The following is a 21280-nucleotide window of genomic DNA, read 5'->3' on the forward strand; positions in this document are numbered from 1 at the left end:
AGTGTCTCCAAAGTTAATTCAAATACAGAAACACCATCTATGAACTAGCTATAAAGCTCTAACCCAAACTCACAATATTTACATACAAGAGTAAAGCACCAACTTAATCATGCACAGATAGTGTGCATAATGTAAAACAAAACACGGAATTAACTTAAATACACACATGCCCTCTGCTAAATTCCTAAAAGATGGAAGGTTTCTACCTTGTTGCTTTATTTTCGCCTATTTGATATACTAGAGCATGCTCTGTGATTTGTCCACCCTCTTCCACATACATTATAAATATATAATAGAAAAGACATTGTCCATGTACCACCTAAATCCCAAAGTCAAGAATTTAATATGAAGTTCAAGGAACCCCCTATCACCATCATCATCATCATCATCATCATCACAATACTGGTGGGTGACATTCATTGGATTCTTTCCAGGTGCCAGGCATTGTACTGCTTTGCACACAGTATTGTTAATCAGTTAATAATTGTCTTACAGTGCTAGGAGTTTAGTTACCAGAAATACAAAGAGTTTCTGTTATGAAACATGTATATTATGGCTGCTAGGCACATGGGAAATGTGGTAAAAATTCTAAAATGCTAGCAGAATGTCTATATCGGTGGATCTTCACGCTTGGGGATGCTGTGGCTGGTTTCTTTTTATATTCTGGGGAAGTAAATCCTGTTTAGGTGCAGGTGAGTGGGAAAGACTGCTGCCTGCAGAACTCTCCTTGGAGAAATCCAAAGACAAATTGGTCCTTTTATTCTCTGATTGAGAGAAGTGTTGGTTCTGAGTTGAGCCTTTGGCGGCCTCCCTGTGCTAGAATCATTTGGATGCAGCATCAAATAAAGCAATCAAAAAGAAAATTCCTCTGAAACTCTCACTGGTATTTAATATTTTATTCATTCCCATGTTATTGTGCTTCGCCTGTGGTAAAACAGCCTCCAAACAGCCTCCTCGGAGTGAAGTGTTAGGAGGCTGACAAGCGTTTTCCCATGAATTGCTACTACAATACAATGGCATTTTGTATGCTGTTTTGTTTCCTTGTCTTCTAACATTCTTTCTGACTTTCAAGGAAAAAAAAGAAACCCTCCTATGAATGGCAAAGAAAAGGAAAGAAAAGTTTCTTTTAAACTTTCAACCTTTTTTCATTTGGTACTGGGTAGCATGTAAACATTTTTTTCTCATGGTATATATGCTAGTAGTCTCTTCCCTTTTTTGTGCTTTAAATAGCCTTTCTCCCCCCCCCCCCCTTTTACCACATAGCATTGCCTTTCCATTATTGATTCAGAAAATCAGCAGGGAAAAAAAAAATCAACCGTGTACACATATTAAGAAAGAGAAGTCAGAGGAAGATGGATCAAACCATCCATCTATCCATGTGGCCATTTATCTATCAATCTATCTCGCTACCCACCGCCTCTATTGAAATAAATAGCGGGCACTGTACACATTGCTGGTTGGCTGAAGTTGTGATCTGGACAAAAGGTCTGTTTGGGAAAAGGATGCTGAAGCTCTAATTCTATTTGTGCCGGTTGAAAATCAGGAGGGGTTTTTCTACACTTCACTTTTATTAGATTATTTCTTATAGATGGTTTCTTTTTTCCTCCCAGACGCGTGGTGGAGGCTGCTGAAGCAGTTGGTCTATAGTTGGAATAATTAAATTAACCATTTGGTACAACTTTTAGGGGAGAGCTCGCGTGTAGAAAGCACAGCTCGAACAAAACAGGGCGCTGGGGCTGCGGCTCTGGCCTGGCCCAGCCCCGAATGCCTTTCATCTTCGGAGCAGAAGCAGGGCCCCCGGGCCACAAAAGACCGGCAGAGGGGACGATGGGCCAGGGATGGTGGGGGTGGGGTGAAGAGAGGGACGGTGACACTAAACAAAATAAACCTACAAGGCCTACAAAGGGGAAAATGAAGTCAAGCGCGTTTGTTCATCGGACCGTGCGGTGCTGGCGCGGAAAGATCTCCCCGTATAAAGAGGAGGCGCACAACTTCCCTACCCGGCAAGGCGGGCACCAGGGGGCGCCCTGAGAGCGGCCGGGGCTGGGACCCGCACCTGGGAGAGGGCTGGCGCGGTGGGTCGGAGGAGGCGGGGAGTCGAGGCCAGTGGGAGCCTGGAACCTCAGGGCGGGGAGTGACCGGACCCGGGGCGGGCCGTGGGGCCGCGGGGAGCGCGAGCCCGCGCCCTGCACTGGCAGCGGCTGGGCCTGGCCTTCCGCGGCTCCCTCGCGCGCCCCCCGAGGCCTCGCACTTCCCTCGCCCTCGCCCTCGCCCCTTGGCAGGGTCCTCCCCTCCCGCTCCTCAGCTTCCTCCCGGGTCACCATCCGACTCCTCGTTAACACCCAGCTCTCCCAAGCTGCACACCGCTCTCCCCACGCCAACATCCCCGGCGCCCAGGAACTGCCTCCAGGCGCCGACTAAATCCCAGAGTTCTACGTCTTCGCGGAAGAGTCACCCTCCAAAGCTGCCGAAACAACCCTGCTCCTCCCAGCTCCCCGCACACTCCAGGTTCGCGGTTTGCCTCGGCCCCCAGTGGGGCCTGGGGCTGTCTGCAAACTAGGACCCAGGAATTGCCGGGCTTTCGGGTCAGGCGTAGGGCCGGGCCCGGGCGCGAAGCGGTGGCGTGGGGCTGGGCTGGAGCTCCCTGCTCCGAGCGCGCGCTCACTAGACCCAGCGGAGACACAACCCTGGGTGCACCCAGGCGCGGGTGCCAAGACGGGTGTGACCCTGGTTATTGCCAAACGTGGGCTTTGGAGCCAAAAAGTATCCGCTCATGGACGCCTCATGTCACTCTCTTATCCACAAAAGTGCTTAAAACCCCATATAAGCGGGCTAGCTGGGTGCCAGGCAGGTCTGCGTTCCCCGCATCCGCATCCCCGGAGCGTGGGCCTGGGGCGGCGGTGTGGCGTTGGGAGCGTCAGGAAGCCTCCCTGAAAAGTCCAAGGGACTCGAGAAACTTGGACAATTGCAGCCTTGTGTTTGACAGCCTATCCCCCACCTCGGAGAGCGGGGTAGTAAGTCAGGGTGGGGAAAGTCTGTGTGTAGGATCCAAAGGGGGGTGGGCACAGCCACCTCCCGGTCCAAATGTAGATTCATATTCATGAGAGCGGGATAAATAAAGACAAATCCCCACTGTAATAACACTTGGATTCGCATCCGTCTTTGCTGGGCTTTAGGTTTAGGGGACTGGAGACAGATGTTTGCATCTCTTTTCTCCTCTTGTCTGGTGACCATAAAGGAAAACCATTTAGAGCATCGCAATTTGTTTCCCGCTGCAGTAAAACCTTGTACACATTTATTTTCATTTCACCTCCGTGCACAAAAAAGTGCACAGTGGTCACCAAGGACCCTTCTTTATCAAATACGCATTGTACAACATACAACTGCAATAAAACTATCAGCCCTCCCCATAAAACTATCACCAGGCTACTCGGCGGGTCCCGATGTCTGCACTCTCGGGAGACTTTAGTGATTCCTCACGTCCAGAGGACGCGCCATCACCTGAAACAAGCCTGAAACTCACCCAGCGGAGAAGCACGAGGCTGGGGGACCGCTGTCCCTGTTTAATCCATTACGGCGTCCACTGCAGTTTAGTGCGCAATAAAACACAGTGGCAGTGGAGAGCGGGCGCCCATCCACTCCCCGGCACTAGCATCGAATTAAACCACTTAGTTTGGCAAACACTGAACGCCTAAATGCCCCTATAAAGACTTTATGAGTTTGTTACTTTAATTACTGACTTGTTACAGAGCACATAAAGGGGGTAATGAATGCAATAAAACTAATTATCTACACATTTAATTCATATAAAATATCCAGGGTTTGTTTACACCACACGGCGATTCAACTAAGCATTCCTCCTCTTGTCCACCGAGAGGAAGGATTTAATGAAATAGTTTCCCTTATTCTGCTAGAGCCTAACGAACCAAATGAAAATTACCCTCCACTTAAATCATGGGGCCACCGAGGTCCACAAATCATGGCTCGTTTCTTTGTCTGTGCCTCGCTGCCAGCACCCAAGAGCCTGGGGAGCTGGACCAGAAAAGTCCCCGACCTGGAGCTTGGGCATTTAAAGAGCAAGGATTTCGTTCACTGCAATCGGCAAACCTAAAGGCTAAGCAGATAGCAGCCCTCTTTTGGAAGCTTCCGGTCTCTAGGGAATTGTGGGCACCTGAAAATGTAGAGGTGAAAAAAAAACAGAGGGAGAGGGAGAGAACCCGAGAGGGATGGAAGAGGAGGCACACTTGGGGACACTTCATGCCCGCTTGCCAGTTACACAGCATAATGACAGCCAACAACGACACAGACCAACAAAATGCAAACCTCACGCTACTGCAGAAAAACCCAGAAGTGAGCGCAAAGAAGCCATCAGTTGAGAATCCAGATGTTTTATATTCAAGAGCTTTACTCGGATGTTCTTTTGTTTTTTAAATGGCTGTGTAAGCAGAGTTTCTAGAAAAGCACATTAAGCCACGACAAGAAATGCAATTTATAAGATGCTTTTTTTTTTTAACCCCCTCTACCAGGTGTATTTTAAAGAAATCCGCTTAGCGTTCACAGAAACCCCCTTGGCCCACTTACTCTATGTTACAGGGCGCCTGAGTCTTGCCAATGTCCCAGTCCTTTATAACATTTCATGCACTTCAGGGGGTAGACTTGTTGTTAAATTGAGCGTGTAACGCTCTTACAAAACAGGTTTTCTATGACATCAAGGTTTCTTCTCCCTAACTGAGAAAGAGAGACAGAGAGAGGGAGAAGGAAGAAGGGGGAAAACACACACACTATCTCAATTTATGCCTAAGGTATATGATCAGTTAAAAAGGCTTAAAAGCTCGGGGAAATTGGATCAGGGAGAATCGTCACCCAACTTTCATTATTTCCAAGTAGTGTGATTGAATTAAAGGGCAGGGAGCTGGTTAGAAGGGAGGATCAGGGGCTCAGTGCGTAATGGTGTGGTATTAAATTCTAATTAGAGATGCAGGAATCAATGATAGGGAGGTTGGACAGCTCAGTTCCCCAGTGCCAGCCCAATAGACGGATGAGTTATTGTCATGTAAAAAGCGCCAGCAATAAGACCAACCGCTTTGCTATTGTCCAAGTGGAAAGAGCCAAGTTTATTATGAGGACTATATGCTCTAGAGACCTCAGACAAGGCATCTCATAGGAGGCTTTTTCATAAAACTAGGCTCTGCTGGTAGTAAGGAGGCCAGTTTGGAGGCAGGCGTTGAGCTGTGCACATCTCCCCACTCCAGCCACCTTCTCCATACCCATCTTTTATTTCATTTTTCCACTTGGCTGAGCCATCCAGAACCTTTTCAATGTATAAAATGGAATATTCTTACCTCAATTCCTCTGCCTACGAGTCCTGTATGGCCGGGATGGACACCTCGAGCCTGGCTTCAGCCTATGCTGACTTCAGTTCCTGCAGCCAGGCCAGTGGCTTCCAGTATAACCCGATAAGGACCACTTTTGGGGCCACGTCCGGCTGCCCGTCCCTCACGCCGGGATCCTGCAGCCTGGGCACCCTCAGGGACCACCAGAGCAGTCCGTACGCCGCAGGTAAGGACCGCCAGCTTTCTCCGCGGAGGAAGCCGCCTTTCCGCTTGTATATAGGAAGCCTTGATTGCATTTGAAAATGGAAATGTGTTTAGTATTTACCAAACGAAATTTGCTTACACAAATGAAAGAATTTATCACGTTAGAAGCGATTGCAGGGAGGGGTAATTCACTTACAGGGTTACACTATCCTAGTCACACCCGAACCGCCAACAAAATTATCTTAAGCTGCCAAAATGATAGGCATAATTTATTTACTTTGCGATGAGACGTAAAGCTTAGAAAATAATTAAATAACAAAGAGTAAAGCTCATTACTGGCAGTGTCTCTCTCTCTTTTTTAAAGAACCGACAGCGGCTCACACCTCTTTGCTGGTCATTTTTCTGATGATTTCTTTAATTCATTATTATTATTATTATTATTATTTTGCAGCGCTTTCCCCCAACTTTTGGGCCGGGCCAACTTTTGAGAATTAAAAAGTTTCCACAGTGGGAGTGTTTGGTAACTACATCCCTGGATTCCTGGTATTCCGATGGATGTTTTCGGAACTTTTTGCTCTCTAGCTTATCCTCATCACCGTATTTCCCTGTCCCCGGTCCTCAGCCATCTCCAGTGCTCTATGGCAACCCACCCAAAGGCCGCTTGTGCCCGGAGGGACCCCACCTAAGCCCGGAGTTTGTGCCCCTGTTGCGGTGTATAACTAATTTGTTCGGGTTATCTCGCCAGCTCCTCTCCGCCACTCTCCCGCGCCGGTGTCGGCGGCGGCTCCAATGCCACCTGACATTGGAGTCCCCACATTCCGGCTCCCGGGTCCGCACACTCCAGACCTTTATGTTCATACCCTGTCCCCTCTGGTGTCCTCCAGTTCCTTACAAACTCTTCACGGACCACGGCGGCCTCAACGAGAAGCGCAAGCAGCGGCGCATCCGCACCACTTTCACTAGTGCGCAGCTCAAAGAGCTGGAGAGGGTCTTCGCGGAGACGCACTACCCTGACATCTACACCCGGGAGGAACTAGCTCTGAAGATCGACCTCACCGAGGCCCGAGTCCAGGTACGCGCGCCTGGAAACCCACCCGGCTCTGCAGCACCGTGAGGGGCAGGGGTGCAGTGCGGAAGTGTGGGCGATCCTACTGAAGGCTTGCGTTCTCGGGCCTCTTCCGAGAGGCCAAGTTCCGGAGGGGCTGTGTGCGCAAGGAAGGGCTAGGGAGCGCGTTCTTGGCTATAAATTCACGGCGTCAAAGTGTTCCCCACCCCAACTAGGGCTGTACTGGCATTCAGGAGCTGTGGCAGAGACATTTCTGGGGTTAGGAAGTGCCCTGGGGGAGGAATGCAGACTTTGCTCCGTATTATAAGCATTCCTCTCCCCGCCCCCCAAATACCCCCTAACTTAAGAGCTTTTAACAGTGAGCTAATGGCGTATAGGTACAGACGCATTTTCTAGCAGATCCGCAAAGGGGTTGGGATTCTATATAGGTTAAGATCCGCGCCTTACTCTAACCTTTCAGGGACACAGGTGCACCCAAGAGCCGGCCGTGGCGCCTCTCCTGGTGAACCGCCCCCTAACGTTAGCACCTCCAGGCTTAAAGGCCAGGATGGGCAGCAGGCGCCAAACCCAGAGACCCCCTCACCTGTTTACCAATCAGACTTTAACTTGAGACCTGAGGCCTAGAGGTGATGGTGAATTTGGGATGGCTCAGAAAGTAGACTGAGCAAGGGTACTTTGCCAAAATAAGGTACCATTAAAATAAGGGCTTCTATTTTAGGGCCCTTCGGGGACGTGCAGCCTCTTTATCCCTCCTACAAGCTACTATTTCCAGGACGTGCCCAGGTTGTCCTAAGAAAGTTTCTCAAAAGATGCACCAGTCACCAGAGGGACAGCTTCAGTGGGCTGGATGCGCGCGGGAGTACCCACGACGCGTGCAGTCTAAAACAATCTGGAATGGAACGTGGGCCACCCTAACTGCTTATCTTTTCTTCTTTTTCCCCCTGTTTCACTGTCTTGTCTTCTGTTCTCGGGCCAGGTGTGGTTCCAGAACCGCCGGGCCAAATTCCGCAAGCAAGAGCGCGCGGCAGCGGCCGCAGCGGCCGCGGCCAAGAACGGCTCTTCTGGAAAGAAGTCTGACTCCTCCCGGGACGACGAGAGCAAAGAGGCCAAGAGCACCGATCCGGACAGTACTGGGGGCCCCGGCCCCAACCCCAACCCCACGCCCAGCTGCGGGGCGAGTGGCGGCGGCGGCGGCGGGCCCAGCCCCGCCGGAGCCCCGGGGGCGGCGGGACCTGGGGGTCCCGGAGGCGAGCCGGGCAAGAGCGGTGCGGCGGCGGCGGCGGCGGCAGCGGCGGCGGCAGCAGCGGCGGCGGCGGCTGCAGCGGCCGGAGGCCTGGCTGCGGCCGGGGGCCCTGGACAAGGCTGGGCTCCGGGTCCCGGCCCCATCACCTCCATCCCGGATTCGCTCGGGGGTCCCTTCGCCAGCGTCCTGTCTTCGCTCCAAAGACCCAACGGTGCCAAAGCCGCCTTAGTGAAGAGCAGTATGTTCTGATCTGGGATCTGCAGCGGCGGCGGCGGCGGCGGGCGAGCCGGGTCCCCGCGGGCAAGTGGGTGAGCTGGGTAGGCCCAAGGCTATTGTCGCTGCTGCCGTGGCTTTTCCCTTGAGAGCCTAAAGTAATCGCGATAACAATAAAGAGAAAACGGCGTCGCCCCCATTTCAAGCCCACTCCTACTCCCTTTCTTCACCCCCAAACAAAACGAAACACCTCCCTGGCTTCGCACCTGCCTCGGGGCCGCGCGCACGGGCCAGGAGGCCCCGCTTGCTGCCTGGGAGGTGTGAGCGACGCGGTCTGGACTCGGGGAGGGGGGTGGAATCTCAGGGGGCTATGTCTGCGTGTCGGTGTGTGTCTGTCTCGGGGAGTGTGTGTCTGTGGCCCGAGCAGGTGACAGGGAGACAGACGGCTGGGAGGCCACAACCAACTCAGTGACTTGCTTAAGGAAAGAGAAAAATGAACAGAACTCCCCCAAAATTAAAAAAAGAACGAACTAGGAAGGCAGTGACGATTAAAACAAAAACAAAAAATCGAAAGGCTTTAAAATCCAAGGGAAAGAAAAAATACGACGGGGAAGAGGGAAGCGGCAGCTGGCCCTATCTGAGGGCTCTGTCTCCTGAATTCCTAAATTCATCCGCACCCTCTGGACAGCACTGACTCCCTTGGGGCTCCTCTTCAGGGAGAGTAGGAAGGCCTTCCAGTCGACCCGTTTCCCCTCTTGTCCTTGGGTTCGGGCCGCTGTGGTGAAGACTCATGCAGACTGTCGCCGCGGCCAAGGTGACTGCCTCGCGACCGCTTGCCTGCCCCAACCTCGTCAAACACCATCCCGCCAACTGCGCAGCGGAACCCCTCACCGTTCCAGCTCTCCTCCTGAGTCTCTGCAGCCACTCGGCCCTGAAAGATGCCCTATCCATGAAATGCCTTTTCATCCGCAAACTCTGCAAACTTTGTCACGTATCTCTCAACTCTTCCCTTTTTTTCTCTCCTGACACCCCCGCCGGCATTTTCTTCCACCAGCTTTTACTGAACTTTTTGGCACTGCTTTGGATTGGAGTCAATTGCAGTCCACGCAGCTGGCTGCAGAGAAATCTACCCAGCAAGGAAAAGAGGCGCACACAAGTTTGCAGAAGTGTCTCTGCATTTCTGTTTGATCCGAAATGGACTCACATCCTGTATGGTGGATGGACTGTATATTGATGATTCCATTCTTGGCGCAGTTTAGACATCTCTGTTGGGATTTTTTGTTTATCTGGTTTTTTTTTATTTTTATTTTAAAAGGCACAAACTATAGATATTAGTTGAATGTTGAGGCTTTAACTTTTTTGGTGTCTTTCTACAACTGTGTTCTGTGACTCAATTGTATCGTGTTAATATCAGTACAGCCCGTCTCCTCTACGTGACCGTATAATGTTTTTCTCTTCTTGTAGTCTCTATGGTGTGTCTTTATCAAATATTAAGGTTCTCACGGGTTCAATTCCTTTGTGTTTAGAGAGACCACGGTTCAGCCAATGGTATATATTTTTGTTATCAGGTGCATGTCTGTCTGATTTCTTTTTTCTTCTTGTTGGACTATGTTTGTGAACATAAGCGTCATAAGTTATGTTTCAGATTTTCAAATTTATTTATATGTGTTATAATGAATGCTTCTATTTAAAAGGGAAATATTTCTACATGTGCATATAGTTTTCCAAGAGTGTACCATTAACTTGATTGTTGATAATAAAAACGAAAAGCAAGTCTAGCAATTGAACTATTCTGAGTTTTTCTTGATTCTTTTTTTAATTAATTAAAAATTATATTATGATTATAATGATAAGGGAGGGCAGATGAAATTATAGAAAATATCTAGAAGCCTCTGCAGCTCTGGAAACCTAGGTAGGTTGGAGAATCTAAATTCATGTGGCTAAATTCAGCCAATATAAAATTTAGTGCTTGGGATAGCAGGCAGGATTCTGCTGTCCATTTTTCTTTCCTTCCCAGCGACAGAGCACAAGAGAACAGGAGGGCATTGCTGGAAGTATTCAGATCAGTGCCTGGACTGATATTCTGCGGACTCTGGTAGCAGAGAAGGCAGGGTTAAGCAGGATTCTGATTCTCAGCTTTGAGAAGGACTTGAAAGCACATCGTGCAGGCACCTTCAGGACCAGTGGCGTCTGGGGAGGGCCAGGTGGTCCCCAGGTGGCCCAGCCACCTTAAGCCCTGAAAACCAAGCCACTGGCAACCAGGAAGACCGGAGGGCCTTTGTGTGAGCAGGAAGAGCAGCTCTGCAATGTTAGTGTGTTTGGAGAATCTACAACAGCTGGAATTAGCGAGCACTTGCCTGTACCAGGTAGTGTTTTCTACGCATTATCTCACCTACCTCTCAAACAATACCAGGAAGCAGGTGTAACTCCTATCCTGAGTTTCTTTTAGACAGGTGAGGAAGCTGAGGCGACAGAAGGGTTAACTTGCTCATATGGTCCTAGCATATGAGTGATGGGGCCAGTCTTTGAACCCAGGTAATCTGATTCCAGAGCCTGTCCATTAAACTATACCAGTGGTTCGCAAAGTGTGGTCCTTGGACCAGCAGACTCAGCATCACCTGGGAATTTACCAGATACACAAATTCTTAGACCCCATCTGAGACCTACAGAATCAGAAACTCTGGGAGTGAGACCCAGCCATCTATATTTTACAAGCCCTATAGACGGTGTGAGAACAACTGAACTACAGTATAATAAACCCAAATGGGAAGTTTCTAGAATCAGAACTACATTGGAAACAGGCGTGTTTGTATGTGGACACTCCAATGACTCCCTTTTGGAAGGATATAATCATCATCACAGACCCCAGATAGAATCTTGTCTCCTCTCTGGACTGTATGGCTGGGCCACCTTCTTCAAGTAGATGCTTGTGTGGGTTACTGGCAATTACCTTTCTGGCTGGACTTTATCAATAGATGAGTCAGCTCCCCCCATTTGATGGGAGGACACAGTCTGCCTTCTCTAGTCTGAGGATTAGCAGCTGATCTGGCATAAATTTATCAGGGCCTCTCACCTCAAGCATCTAAATATGGTTTGCATCAGATCAGGCAGGTTTCACTTAAGAATTTGAAACCTTTGGGTCTTACCATACTTCTAACAGTTTTTTAAAAAGACTTTTAAATAGTCATTTAAAAAAAATCTGAATCTTAATGACCTTCAGTAAATTCTCCTAGACAACATTACATAAACAGTGGCATTAATTCTGATGGTCTAAAATGCCAGCAATTGCCAGACTCCTTAAATCCCAGTCTTTGATTGTAAATACAACTTAGAAGTTCTGGGAGAGGCAAAAAGAAGGGCCGAAATATGCTGACAAAAAACGTATTCAAGATCCAGGTAACTCAGTCCTGGACTTGGCCAGAGGAAAATTAACCTTCCTCTGGCATGAAGGGACAGCAGGTAAGCCTCTGTGAGCTGATGGGCAGATCAGTGGGACACGCATTCTGCAGAAGGCAAGACCAGAAGGGAGAAAGAAAACAAGAAGCAGAGAGAAGGAAGAAGAGATAGGGAAAGAAGAGAAATAACAAATAACCAAATAAGAGATTTTGGAAACCCCAGGGAGGGTCCTAGAAATCCGTTCAGTTTTGAATAAACTTGGTAAGTTTCCCCAAATTCCCTTCTCCTGTCCTTGACCTGCTTTGAGCACTTTATCTCAAGGACCAGGGAAACTTTGGAAAATGGCGAGGAAAACATGCTTCCATCTCTCCACCCCTACTCCACACCAGTTTCCCAGAAGATTGTATTTTAAGTGTCTGGAGGCACCCAGCTTTTAGCATTTCAGCTTCCTTTTTACTTCGGGTCACCTCTGCCTCTGGTCAAAGAAGCAAACTGTCGGGAGGCAAGTTTATGATCAAATGCAGAATAATGCTCCTCTAATATGAAGGAGTCCAGTGGCAGGACACTATGTCTCTCGCATTGTGTCATTTCCTTGGAGCCCTGCACAGTGTGAACAAGCTCACTTTCACTTTTCCTCTCCTAAGGAATTTGCATTTTGGCTCATCAAGGCATCCTTTTTCCTGGCAACTCGGGGACCACATGTGACTTCACAAAACCTGCGTGAACCACTGCCAGACGGCCTCCTCTATGCCAAGTCTTCTTCACCATGGCCAAGTACAGGCAACCAGAGAGCGGTTTCAGAGGGGAGCCAATGACCCAGCAAAAAGTAGCTATCTATTACCCGGATGCTTCTCTGTGGCCATCTCATGTCCTTAGGAAGATGGCCTCTGGCTAGATAGCGACGGTTCTCAATTCAGGAATTGAGGAACTCTGATCTTGGACAGCAAATAATTCATTCCCCTGAGTCTGATTCATCAATCAGAAGTGTGAATAATAGTAAAGATTTGTGAAGTTGTTGGGGGAATTAAATAAGATGTCCAATAAGTGTCTGGCATAGCAGGAAGTTTTCAGTAAATGTTAGACATTACTTTTAATATTATTTTATTATGTAACTCCTAGATTCTGGCTTGATCTCCCTAGCTCAGGCCTCAGAAGATTAAAAAACATTCTCCATTGTCTCTTAAGTCAATGGCCCAGAAGCGCAGAATGTGAGAGAATATGCAAAGATTGAAATTGGAGAACTTTGCTGAGGGTGACAGTTAACAGCCTAGAATCAGCCAAAGGCTGACAAGTAATAACTACTAATATTTATTGAGTGCTTATTATATGCCAGGCACTTTTAAGTTTTAAAGCATTCACTCCTCATATTCGATCCTACTGGAAAAGTGCTATTTCCATTTTTTCCCTTAGGAGGAAACTGAGGCAAAGAGGGGTGAGGTAACATGCCCAGGTCACACAGCTGGTAGTAGTAGAGCAGGAATTCAGCCCCTCCTGAGCCTTTGCAGGGTCTGCAAGGGGAAGAATTCATTTTAGCCCCGAGGTCCTATACCGCTAGAGCCAGGAGGTGATCTCCCCTTGCAAAAAGACTCCAAAGGATAGATAAGAGTTAGAAAGGGCATCAGGGGGAGCAGGATTGGGATGAGAATCCCAACCAGATTCAGAATGAAGTCCAGAACCTAAAAGGGAGCAGGCTTTAGGATTCCCAGGTGGAGAGAGAATGTTTTCTGCAAGGCGGAATAGCTCCTAGTCCCTTTCTGGTAAGTGAATAAGGCAAGGAGTGGCCAGAGGCATGGCATATGAAAGGGGAAAGAACAGTTATATTGATGAACTGGGGAATGTTGGTCGATGGATAGGAATGGATGTCAGGAATAAATGTCAACCTCTAGGCTCATTTATCACCACCATGACAGACAGATGGTGCAAATGGCAAAAGCCCACCTGAATCCTTAATTTTTGGAAAGCAAAGTATAGTGCAAAGAACTGTGACTTCCTCAGGCCAAAGGCAGGTTACCTGAAAATAGTCTATGACCATGTCCCCATCACCACAGTAGACATCTTGGATCATGCTGGTCTTGGCTTAACTCAGGAGTTCTTAACCTTGGGTTCATGGATAGAATTCAAGGAAGATGAGAAAGGAATACATTTATATTTTCACTAATCTTTACCTGAAATTTAGCATTTTTTCAATGATGAGTGTAGGCAACCAAGCCACAGTATTATCAGCAATAGTACCTATGACTGTCACCAGTGAAATCACAGATACTTTCATTTTGCATTAGACTTTTGGAGACTATCTCAATACGTCATTTGCATTCATCATTAATTTGAAATTATGGTAATTATTAAACCGACAACTGAAACTTGTTATTTAATACATTAATGAAGACACACATACATTCTTGTACATTTTCATAATTTTATTTTAATTGGCTTCTTTGGTAATCCTATGCATTTTATTTTTATTTTTTTTGCATTTAAAAATGTTATCTTGAGAGGGGTTCATGGGCATCATCAGCTGCCAAAGGTTTTATGGCAAGTGTGCACACATGTACACATACACACACACAAGCTAGAAGTTCCTGGCTAATTACTGACAGTAGGGTGTCCCATCCCTCTGCAAAACTCTGACTTTAAGATCCTTTCCTCAAGATCACACTGATCATAGCACACGCCCTCTTCCAACAACACAAGAGATGACTCTGCAAATGGACATCACCAGATGGTCAATATCAAAATCAGATTGATTATATTCTTTGCAGCTGAAGATGGAGAAGCTCTATACAGTCAGCAAAACAAGACATGGATGTGACTGTGACTCAGATCATGAGTTCCTTATTGCAAAATTCAGGCTTAAATTGAAGAAAGTAGGAAGAAGAAAACACTTGACCAGTTAGGTATGACCTAAATCAAATCCCTTATGATTATACAGTGGAGGTGATGAATAGATTCAAGGGATTAGATCTGGTAGACAGAGCGCCTGAAGAACTATGGATGGAGGTTCATAACACTGTACAGGAGGCAAGGACCAAAACCATCCCCAAGAAAAAGAAATGGAAGAAGGCAAAGTTGTTGTCTGAGGAGGACTTACAAAGAGCTGAGAAAAGAAGAGAAGTAAAAGGCAAAGGAGAAAGAGAAAGATACACTCAACTGAATGCAGAGTTCCAGAGAATAGAAAGGAGAGATAAGAAAGCCTTCTTAAACAAACAGTGCAAAGAAATAGAGGAAAACAATAGAATGGGAAAGACTAGAGGTCTCTTCAAGAAAATTAGAGATACCAAGGGAACATTCATGCAAAGATGGGCACAATAAAGGACAGAAATAGCAAGGACTTAACAGAAGCAGAAGAGATTAGGAAGAGACGGCAAGACTACACAGAAAAACTATACAAAATAGGTCTTAATGACACGGATAACCACGACAGTATGGTCACTTACCTAGAGCCAGACATTCTGGAGTGTGAAGTCAAGTGGGCCTTAGGAACCATTACTATGAACAAAGCTAGTGGAAGTGATAGAATTCCAGATGAGCTATTTCAAGTCCTAAAAGATTATGCTGTTAGGAAAATGCAGCAGTGGCCACAGGACTAGAAAATGTGATTTTCATTCCAATCTCAAAGAAAAGCAATGACAAAAAATGTTCAAACTACCCTACAATTGAGCTTATTTCATATGCTGGCAAAGTAATGCTCAAATACCTACAAGCTAGCCTTCAACAATATGTGAACCAAGAGTTACCAGATGTACAAGTTGAATTTAGAAAAGGTAGAGGAACCAGAGATCAAATGCCAACATCTGTTGGATCATAGAAAAAGCAAGGGAATTCTAGAAAAACATCTACTTCTGCTTCATTGACTATGCTAAATCTTTTGTCTGTGTGGATCACAGCAAATTCTGGAAAATTCTTCAGGAGATGGGAATAACAGACCAGCTTACCTGCCTCCTGAGAAACCTGTAAGCAGGTCAAGAAGAAACAGAACTGGACATGGAACAATGTACTGATTCAAAACTGGGAAAGGAGTTCATCAAGGCTGTATATTGTTACCTTGATTATTTAAATTATATGCAGAGTACAACATGCAAAATGCTTTGGCTGGGTGAATCACAAGCTGGAATCAAGACTGCCAGGGGAAATACCAATAATCTAAGATATACAGATGATGGCAGGGCTTCTCTGGTGGCTCAGACCGTAAAGAATCTGCCTGCAATGCAGGATACCTGGATTCATTCCCTAGGTTGGGAAGATCCCCTGGAGAAGGGAATGGCAACCCACCCCAGTATTCTTGCCTGGAGAATTCCATGGACAGAGGAGCCTGGCAGGCTATGGGATCCACTGAGTCACAAACAGTTGGACATGACTGAGCAACTAAGTGGTGGCATGCCAGTGACATCACCCTTATAGCAGAAAGAGGAGTTGAAGAGCCTCTTGATGAGGGGGAAAGAGGAGAGTGAAAAAGCTGGCTTAAAACTCAACATCAAAAAACTAAGATCATGGCATCCAGTCCCATCACTTCATGGTAAATAGATGGGATAAAAGTGAAAACAGTGGCAGATTTTATTTTCTTAGGCTCCAAAATCACTGTGGATGCTGACTGCAGCCTTGAAATTAAAAGATGCTTGCTTCTTGGAAGGAAAGCTATGACATATCTAGACAGCATATTAAAAAGCAGAGACATCACTTTACTGACAAAAGTCCATATAGTCAAGGCTATGGTTTTTCCAGTAGTCATGTATGGATGAGAGAGTTGGACCATAAAGAAAGTTGAGAGCTTCCAAGAATTGATGGTTTTGAATTGTGGTGCTGGAGAAGACTGTTGAAAATCCTTTGGACAGCAAGGCGATCAAACCAGTCATTCCTAAAGGTAATCAATCCTGAATATTCATTGGAAGGCATTGATGCTGAAGCTGAAGCTCCAATACTTTGGCCACCTGATGTGAAGAGACCCTGATGCTGAGAAAGACTGTAGGCAGGAGGAGGAAGGGGAGACAGAGGATGAGATGGTTGGATGGCATCATCAACTCAATGGACATGAGTTTGAGCAAACTCCAGGACATGGTGAAGGACAGGGATGCATGGTGTGCTGCAGTCCATGGGGTCTCAAAGAGTCGGACATGACTTAATGACTGAACAATAACAACCTCAAGACCAGAGCATCAGATGCCCCTTCAAGGGACAAAATGGAATAAAACAAGCCCCCAGAGCTGAACAAAGAAAGTTCCAGAATTTTACCAAACACTGCTGGGTGGATGTGGCAGCATGAGAGAGTAGGGGGTGATTCAAAGTTTTCAGCAGGACCTGAATATCCTCATAATATGTACCCTCTGCATGGGCTAGGTACTCTTCTGAGTACACTGCAGTGTAGTCCCTATTCTAAAGACGGTGCTTTCCTTCCATTACACTATTGAAATCCAAAGCCATTTGGTCACATGTTCAAGTCACACTACTAATAATGGTAGAATTAGGATTCATCCCACAGACCTATCTCTTAGCCAATATGCTAAAAAACTTTTTAAAAACGAGAAAAGGAATTCTTCATTTGCCCAGTTATCACTCACTGCATCTCATGTCTGAACCTGAAGCCATTTAGTTTGTTAAAATACCCCAAGGCCAAGTGATTGAACAAGGATGTTACTTTAGCTTCATGTTTTATGTCAAAGATCTTCCTCTGGGGAAAGTCAGACATCAAGGGGGAAATAAAGGTTTCTTACCTGGACATAATTTCATTAGGGAACCAAGTGGATGGCTGTTTGCTATTTGTTCTCCAATGATTTAAGCGGCGATTCTCAGAACAGGAAGAGCCTGAGTGTAAAACTTAATTTCTTTAAGGCCCTAGTGGCATGGCCACCTCAGGCAAAAGAGGAGTGTAAACCTGGTTTGTCTGAGGTAGATGATATTGTGCTTTTGGAGTATTTAGTACGTGTTAGATATTTGGCTGTTTTGCATTTATTATGTATTACAATCTTTCAAAATTCCTAAGCTAGATATTATTATTCTCATTTTATAGGTAAAAAAAATCCAAGTAACAGAGAGGCCAAGCAACTTGCTTAAGATCTCAGAGCTGGTAAGTGCCAGACCTGAGCTCTAAATCCATGTCTCTTTGATCCCAAAGCCCTGACCTGTCTCTAAGAGGTCCCAGAGTCTGGAAAAGTCACTGAGGCAACAGCCTAGAACCCAGCACTGCCCTTAGCCTGCCTGCTGACAGCCTAAGCCAATCTTAAGGATAGAGGGGGTTATGAAAATGTTCTGGAATTTATAGTGGTGAGGGCTGTAGAAATTTGTGAATATACTAAACCCCACCAAATTGTATACTTTAAAAGAGTGAATTTTATGTGAATCATATCTCAATTTTTTACTGAATAGATTTGACATGTAGCATTGCATAAATTTAAGGTCTACAGCTGTGTTACTTTGATGCATTTATGTATTGTATTATGATTGTTGATGCAGCAATATTTATTGCTTTTTATAATATAGTACATTATTGTCTATATCCATTATACCATGCATTAGATCTCTATGACTCATTTACTATTCTTTACAAGTTTTTACACTTAAATAGTATGACTCTTATCTGCCTCCATTCCCTAGTAACCACTGTTTCACTCTGTTTTTAATAGCTTTTAGTTTTTTAGATTCCATATACAAGTGATGTCACACAGTACTTGCCTTTCTCTGTCTGACTTGTCTTGCTTAGCTCAGTGTGCTTAAGGTCCATCCATGTTGTCACAAACGGGGGGATATACTCCTTTCTCATAGCTGAATAATCTGTTGCATGTATGTCCCACATCTTTTTTGTACATTTACCCACTGATGGGCATTTGAGTTTTTTCTTTTATCATGGCTATTGTGAATAATGCTGCAATAAGCATAGGAGTGCATATATCCAGTCAAAATTCTGTTTTAATTTCTTTTGAGTGTATGCCTAGAAGTGGAACTTCTAGATCATATGGTAGACCTATTTTTAATTTTTTGAGAACCCTCCATATTTTCAATACATTCCCACTGTACATTTTCCTTTTCACTGCATCTTTGCCAGCACTTGTTGTCTCACGTCTTCTTAATGATAGCCATTCTAGCAGTATGAGGTGATATCTCATGGTGGTTTTGATTTGCATTTCTCTGATGTTTGGAGATCTTGAGCATCTTTTCACATGTCTATTGTCTATTTTGATGTCCTCTTTGGGAAAAAGAAAGCATTTTTAGCTCTTCTGCCCTTTGTAAAATCAGATTGTTTGGAGCTTTTTGTTTGTTTGTTATTAAGTTGACTGAGTTCTTTATATATTTTGGGTAATAACCCTTTATCTGATATATGATTTACAAAAATTTTTCCCATTCTATTGATTGCATTTTCATTCTGTTAACTGTTTCCTTTGCTGTGTGGAAGATCCTGAGTTTGATGTAGTCCCATTTTTTTGATTTTTGCTTTAATTGCTTGTGCTTTGGCCATCAGGTTCACCAAAACCAATATAGGTGAGTTTTTCCCCTACATTTTCTTCTGGAAGTTTTATGGTATCAGGCCTTATGCTGAAGTCCTTGATCCATTTAAGTTTTGTTGAGTGGTGTGAGAAAGGGATTCAATTTCATTGTTTTGCATGTGTTTCTCCAGTTTCCCCAGCACAATTTGTTGAAGAGACTACTCTCTCTCAGGCATTCTTGGCTCCCTTGTCAAATATTAGTGGGTTGTATATGTTGAGACTTAATTCTGGTTTATGTGTCTATTTTTGTGTTGGTACCATACTGTTTTTATTATTATGGTTTTGTAGTGTAGCTTGAAATCCTGAAGCATGATACTGCTGGCTTTTTCTTTCCTCAAAAAAAAATTTTTTTTAAAGCAGAGAGTAATACAGGAAACCCATGTCATGTCTCTATCTATGATGTCCTTGATTTTTTGCAGGTATAATTTATATACATCTTTATCATAGTCTTAAACCCCAGCAACATAAATTAACAGAAGGAGGGAGAGAGTGAAAAACATTACCATTTTCTTAAGCAATTATCCTTTTTCTAGGCTAATGAATGTATACTCTCCAATACTGATTTTAAAACAAAGTGGGCAAAAGATCCTTAAGGTGAAGCCTTACATTGTAATATTTTAAACATTTTAATTAAATTAACTTAGTTAATTATTTTTGGCTGTGCTGGGTCTTTGTTGCTGAACATGGGCTTTCTCTAGTTGCAGCAAGTCAGGGCTAATCTTCATTGTGGCAGTGCACAGGCTCTAGGTGTGGGGGCTCAGTAGTTGCAGCACACAGCTTAGTGTCCTACCACATGTGGAATTTTCCTGGACCAGGAATCGAACCTGTGTCCCCTGCATTGCAGGCAACCATCCCTATACTTAACTGTACATTCAAAAAATCATGCATGCAAAGTTCTTTCTAGGGGCACTCTTGCCTGCTATTGAAGGAAAAGAAGTCAAATTTAGAGGATATTTGAAAATGACTGAGGTCATTCATTCACTTATGCTGAGATTTTCTTCACATTCATGGAAACACTTTAAACAAGTCATTTCTTGAAAATTCTCAAAAGCCTAAATTTTAGGTACACACTTATTAGCAGAAGTCAGGGTAGTTCACCTAGAAAGTTGTTTCATGTTTTGTTGTAACATCTTTTGAGAAATATGGATGATGCTAGTGTATGAGTTTGCAAGAAGACATAAGTTGCATTTTGAGGGCTTGATTTTCTGGTCTTAAGACATTTGGGTCTTTCTGTTAACCCAGGATTCTCCTGCTCAGAAAGTTTCTACTTAAAAGGAAAGAACCACATCCATATGATAGTCCTGTAGTTGCATTTTTGGGGGAGTGGGGGGGTGGGATATCCATCAGCACTGTTAAGATTAGGATTGGTTAGGACTGGTTTCCATGTCATTCACACCTACTTGTTGAGAAAGTAGTCTGTGATAAGTAATAGAACCATATCTGAATAATTCAGTGATTTCAAAGTTTTTAAAAATTTTATAGGTAATACAACACATAAAAGGTAGAAATTCAAATGAGTTAAGCCTTATTCAATAAAAGTTTACCTTCTTCCTACCTCTGTCCCTTCAAAGTAACCAGACTTAGTAGTTTAATTTGTATCTTTCTTAAGAAGGTCAATATACATAAGCACACAAAAGCTATTCCATTATACTTAATTTCTGTACTTTTTTTTTAAACTTAAGGTATATCCTGAAGGTCATTCCCTATCAAAACCTGTTGATCTGCTCTATTTTTTTAATGGTTTCATAGTATTTGGTTTCCAAAAAGGAATGCAACATGGTTCCTACACTCCTAATATTGCCTTGAATGGAAAGAGAGAATGTGACAATAGATTGCTAATGGTTGTTCATAAACATTTTCCTCTTCTTCCCCTTGACTTTTTGACTGGCTGGGACATGGTCATTCAGATTGAAACTCCATTTCCCAGCTCCCCTTGAACTTTCGCATGGCCATATACCTAAGCTCTAGTCAAAGGGATGAGATCAGAAGGGATCTGTGCCAAAGCTGCTTGCTCTCAAGTTCTTTCCCTTTTGCTGTGGGATAGAACGTAGACATGGTGGTGAAACAGAAGGTGCCTGAGCCCAAGGACCACTTCTTAAAGTAGAACCCATCCTATTACCCTCTACCAACTCTTACAGAGAAATACACAAACTATTCCACCAGCTATTGTTTGATCTGTGTTAAACAACTGAACCACTATCTTGACAAATATGAGTTGTCCTTGAAGAGTTGATATTTTGTGCTAAATGTTGAGTAGTATAGTGTAGTGTAGGGTTAGTCACTCAGTTGTGTCGGACTCTTTGGACACGACTACCCCCATGGGCTAGAGCCCACCAGTCTCTTCTGTCCATGG

General features: G+C 45.0%; 1 protein-coding gene across 1 annotated transcript; it reads left to right on the top strand.

Annotated features, from left to right (window-relative positions):
- Positions 1–5318: 5318 nt before the first annotated feature.
- Positions 5319–8095, top strand: PHOX2B (paired like homeobox 2B). The gene is made up of 3 exons (XM_081544179.1): positions 5319–5559; positions 6422–6609; positions 7580–8095. Exons 1-3 carry the CDS (start codon positions 5319–5321, stop codon positions 8093–8095), a joined length of 945 nt encoding a protein of 314 aa, XP_081400305.1.
- Positions 8096–21280: the final 13185 nt, after the last annotated feature.

This window comes from Giraffa tippelskirchi, chromosome 1 (assembly GCF_054371585.1).
Source record: "Giraffa tippelskirchi isolate mGirTip1 chromosome 1, T2T-mGirTip1v1.2.pri, whole genome shotgun sequence".
Taxonomy (NCBI): domain Eukaryota; kingdom Metazoa; phylum Chordata; class Mammalia; order Artiodactyla; family Giraffidae; genus Giraffa; species Giraffa tippelskirchi.

Bases quoted from the DNA above. Each gene is read 5' to 3' on its own strand.
- PHOX2B (XM_081544179.1), top strand. From the start codon at position 5,319: ATGTATAAAATGGAATATTCTTACCTCAATTCCTCTGCCTACGAGTCC. The intron at 5,560-6,421 runs GTAAGGACCGCC...GGTGTCCTCCAG, and splicing joins GAGCAGTCCGTACGCCGCAG to TTCCTTACAAACTCTTCACG. The intron at 6,610-7,579 runs GTACGCGCGCCT...TTCTCGGGCCAG, and splicing joins TCACCGAGGCCCGAGTCCAG to GTGTGGTTCCAGAACCGCCG.